We start from the raw sequence: 5,000 nt of genomic DNA on the forward strand, positions 1-5,000 counted from the left end.
AAGTCCAAAGAAATGAGCTCATATGGCGTAAACTGTTGAAAGAATTTATTTGTTTTTTTAAAGAAAAAAGTGTGAATCATGCTCTGATCTGGATTTGTGTCTCATTTGTGTTCCCTTTGTGTACCCTTTGTGTCCCCTTCAGTCGTATAGTCGTGCCTTCAGTTCCGAGCCCCTGATTGATTCAGTGGTCTCACGTGTCTCTCTGCGCTGTAGACGTGTCTGGGGCTCAGTGCTTGTTTGCATGAGTGGTTATTTATTGAGTCTCCTGGTCCAGCAGGCTTTAGAAGCGCTCCCACTGTTTACTAATATATCATAGCCTTTCCGCAGGCCAGATGGAACGCTCATGTTCATGCTTCGCAACTCAGCAGACGGGAGATCCGTACACATCCGCTCGCCAGCTATGACCATCACACACACACACACACATACTCTCACTCACACACACACACACACACACATCCACTCACTAGCTAAAAATATCCATCAGACTGCTCTGAGATCAGAGCAAAGGAAATTAATTAAGAAATGTTACCTAGGTAACCTTACAACACTGGCTAATTTTAGAATGATTATGATAATTATGATCCCTTTCTGTGGGATGAGGAGGTTGGCAGTATTGCAGTAGCTGTGTGTCTATGAATGGCTTTTTAAATGAGTGATCGTTGCATGTTAACAATGGCTTCAGGTTTAACGCCGTGGGTTTTGTTTGTTTGTTTGTTTGTTTGTTTGTCTGTCTGTGTTGCAGGTGAGCTTTTGGGTGGTGAGGGAGATTCTGACCATTCAGACGCTGAAGATCCGAGCAGAAATCCTCAGTCACTTCATCAAGATTGCCAAGGTGACCTTATCACACACACACACACACACACATGCAGATGCACACGCCACACACTCACATACCTGTGAGAAAAGATGGGATTCACCAACCTGAAATCAATCATCCTCCAGCCATTGAAAAAAAAGACATAATCACCAAATCGCTTTCTAGTTTAGATGAAAAGGAAATGTGGCTAGTTGGAGAGCAGTCGTTATAGCATCCTCGTTCAGCGCACCCAGCTGTGCGCTGTTGACATGTGGCTTCTTTTACAGTGCGGTTTCACACAGCATACTGCACCCAGGGCAGGTGATGAGGCTTCACACAGCATACTGCACTCAGAGCCCTAGTGATGAGGTTTCACACAGCATACTGCACTCAGGGCAGGAGATGAGGCTTCACACAGCATACTGCACCCAGGTATCTGGTGATGAGGCATCACACAGCATACTGCACCCAGGGCCCTAGTGATGAGGCTTCACACAGCATACTGCACTCAGGGCAGGAGATGAGGCTTCACACAGCATACTGCACTCAGGGGCCTAGTGATGAGCTTGGGGTTGGAGACTCACTGTAGCTGTGAAGGGGAACTCTGGAGGTAATTTGTGTTCACGCTCTGCGGGACCTGTTAGCTGTGATGGTGACCTCTGTGTGAAGATTGTCACATAAACTCAGAGTCTAAAGGCCCTACACGGTGAGCATGAGGTGGACCCCTGTGGGGTTCTGCCTCCATCGGTTCTATCCTCCGCTCTTTAGGCTAGTCCATCGGTTCTATCCTCCATCGGTTCTATACTCCATCGGTTCTATACTCCATCGGTTCTATCCTCCGCTCCTTAGGCTAGTCACGATGGCCTGGCAGCATGGCAACCTCTGCGTGTGCTACCATGTAAACTCCCCCTCAGCAGGCTCAGGGTTATCATTAGTTTGCAGGGCTAGCTTAGCTTAGCCTGGTTCTCTGCTGCCCCTGTTAGCTGAAGTGATGATGATCTTCTGTGAGAATCATACCCATCACAAGCCCTCCTCTCGCAGCGGTTTCACCCACTCAGGTTATCGGCCCGTAGAGACGGTGTCTTAATGGCATTAGTCCTGCTGGGGCAGTAAACAAAACTCGGCAGTCGACAGCACAGGGCAGATGGCAGGGGCATTTAGCAGTGGACAGCACAGGGCAGATGGCCGGGGCATTTAACAGTGGACAGCAGAGGGCAGATGGCAGGGGCATTTAACAGTGGACAGATGAAAGAGGCCGCTTGATCTCCTCTCTGCTGTGCCATGCGTGAGGCCTTTGGACTGGCAGAGTACACATTTAATGCCCATTAGAGTTAGGGTGCACTCCGAAGTCTGAACAAGTCATAAATGCATCTAATAAAAAAAAATATTTTATTTTGTGAATGCATAATTAAAACAGCGCAGTAACTAGACAGTAAATGTGTCGTGATCATTGGCAGGGGGGATTTCTCTTCTACGCATTAAACTAAATAATGTCTATTGGCTCATTTGATATTATATTAACTCTTTTGAAATCGTTTGAAGTGACATTGGAGATCTATGGTAATGTGTTTCTGAGAATTGTTCTTGCTGGCAACAGTGTGACCAAAACACACTTTTTAATGTAGAAAATAATAAAAGAAACTATGAGCGTGCGGTATTTCAAAATGACAGCACATTGGTTCTCTCCTGCCCTGTGGTATGCGGCAGTCCAGGCCAACTCCCAGGTTGAGCCCCGGTGTTTACCACTGACTTACCTCTGACTTACCTCTGACTTACCTCTGACTTACCACTGACTTACCACTGACTTACCACTGACTTACCACTGACTTAACACTGACTTAACACTGAATTACCTCTGACTTAACACTGAATTACCTCTGACTTAACACTGAATTACCTCTGACTTAACACTGACTTACCACTGACTTACCTCTGACTTAACACTGACTTACCTCTGACTTAACACTGCTCAGAGCTGCTGTGGGGGGATCGATCTCCAAGGGTCTGATCACTGGATGATCAGAGGATGGATCCCCGGTTCCTCGGAGAGCCCTGGTGGTTGGGTCTCGTTCTGAGGACAGTGGGTGATTTATGTGATACTTCAGTGTGTTATTCTCGTTAAGTCTGCTCACATTGCTTCACAACTTTTATTTGACTTTCCAGCTGTGGAGTGAGCGGCGCTGTTAAACTAATTTAGTGGAGATTTCTGTGTTCCATTGGAAACACTCAAACACAGATGGCATGAGACTGCAGCGGATTCGATCGATCGCCATTTATTCAGTGTCGCAACCGTAGAGACCCTTTATGGTTGGAAATATGAATACAGAATCGAGTGTGTTTTGGTTTCTTTTGAATTGTAGATGTGTGTGTAGATGTAAGCGCATGTGATTAGGTTTGGGGGCTTAAGTGGGGGCTTCCCCGTGTGCCAGTGTCTCGGGGTGGTGTTCATGAAATCTCAGTATTGATTGGCAGACTGTCATAAAGGGGACGATACGTTTTTCATGGCATTCAATCGTCATTTCAGACGCACCTGTTATTTCAGTTAGAGTCAAAGAGTACTTAATGGATCTCTCTCTTTATTTCCTTCTCTCTCTCTCCATCTCTCTCTTTCTTTTCCTTCTCTCTCTCTTTCTTCCTATTTGTTTTTCTCTCTCTTTCCTTCTCTTTTCTTCTCTCTCTCTTTTTCTGCCCTTTCTAACCCTAACCTTAATCTAATTAAATCTTTCTCTGTCTTTCATTGTATTCTACTTCTTGAATCTTAAATAGTCTTTACAACCTTTAATATATAACTTTACATTTGTAATACCAAAGCATCTTCATATATATACAGTACATGCATACAACTATTAGTAACCAACAAGTAGCAAAGCAAAATGCATGAATTTGTGGAATTGTGCAATGGCGAATCGACGAGAGAGAAAGAGATCGTCTCCTTCTCCTCGTCTGTGTCTCATCTCCTCTCCTCTGTCTTGGGCTAGGCTTATGGCTAAAGGCTAATGGCTAAAGCAGACTTGTGTGAGTTGCTCTGATTGCTCAGGCCCATAAGGTCAGGTCCATCAGAAGCAAAAACAAAGCCAAAAAAAACATCATTGCAGCTGCATGACATTATCACTTCAAAACAGAATGCAGTAGAAACGGACACACAGAAATGTAGCCTTTAAACGCTCCCTGTTGATACACTCTCCAGGGTTAACCGCTTTCTTGTGTGAATAAAGTGTTTGCCAAATGATTTCAGTACGTGGCAAAGTAATAAGAGAGAAAATAAAAAAAGAGAGGAAAGGAGAGGAATGTGAACGTCCCTCTCCTGTTTGGACTGGAGATGGTGATGGAAAGACTCGACAGTCTGACAGATGACAAACACAAGACTGCCAAAGAAATAGCTGACCTGAGTCCTGTGCTACAACACTACAGGCTGTCCTGCTACTTCAGGTAGCTGACCTGAGTCCTGTACTACAACACTACAGGCTGTCGTGCTACTTCAGGTAGCTAACCTGAGTCCTGTACTAGTGTTACTTCCTGATTAACTGGTACAACAAAAGGTGTATGTAGTCATGGCAATTTACACTGCATCTCTGAACTGCCCCAAGCCGGTTATCTGACTAGATGTTACCCTATATAAACACTGCCCAGAGCAGTGTACATGAATACTGTATATGCTGTGCAGTTTGCAAGGTGATGGCCTACTTGCTTCAGTTTTTCACAAGCTCAGCCTTTTTCTCTGCTTGCTCTGATTATAAATGAGGTGTGTAGCCTTCACTTACAATCACACTCAGCATTTATGAGAACTATTAATGCACAGCCTACTACTTGATGTATAAAAAAATATTCTATTTCATCCTGACTTGTTGCAGGTACACTCTCAGCTGGGGTTCCTTAACACAGTAGCATTACATTCATAGCCTTCAGTAGCCTTACAGTGTTCATTCATTAACATTGAGTAACGGGAGCAATATCAGAACTGTAGCCCGTGTGTAGGCTTTCCTTAAATGATCCTAATTGTTTTCACACATGCAGCTCGACTGTTGTTCGTGTCCTTATCAATCATATCAATCGTGTTAAATAAAAGAATACTCCGTAGGATGAAACGGAGAAACATAGCCTAGCCTACGGCAAGAACATTGAGTCAGCACTTACAGCCGTGCTCTGGCAACGAGCCTCCCTGACCACTTGGGCCGCCGTGGCGTGAATGTTTTTTTCAATT

At 44.7% G+C, this 5,000-nt stretch overlaps 1 protein-coding gene across 3 annotated transcripts in view; it reads left to right on the plus strand.

Annotated features, from left to right (window-relative positions):
* Window positions 1–5,000, plus strand: part of ralgps1 (Ral GEF with PH domain and SH3 binding motif 1) — a 150,379-nt gene that overhangs the window by 33,130 nt on the left and 112,249 nt on the right. For all 3 annotated transcript variants that reach the window (XM_031570904.1, XM_031570906.1, XM_031570905.1), the window contains one exon: window positions 746–835. In XM_031570904.1, the coding sequence (XP_031426764.1) occupies window positions 746–835 (90 nt within the window). The remainder of the gene's footprint in view (window positions 1–745; window positions 836–5,000) is intronic.

This window comes from Clupea harengus, chromosome 7 (assembly GCF_900700415.2).
Source record: "Clupea harengus chromosome 7, Ch_v2.0.2, whole genome shotgun sequence".
Taxonomy (NCBI): domain Eukaryota; kingdom Metazoa; phylum Chordata; class Actinopteri; order Clupeiformes; family Clupeidae; genus Clupea; species Clupea harengus.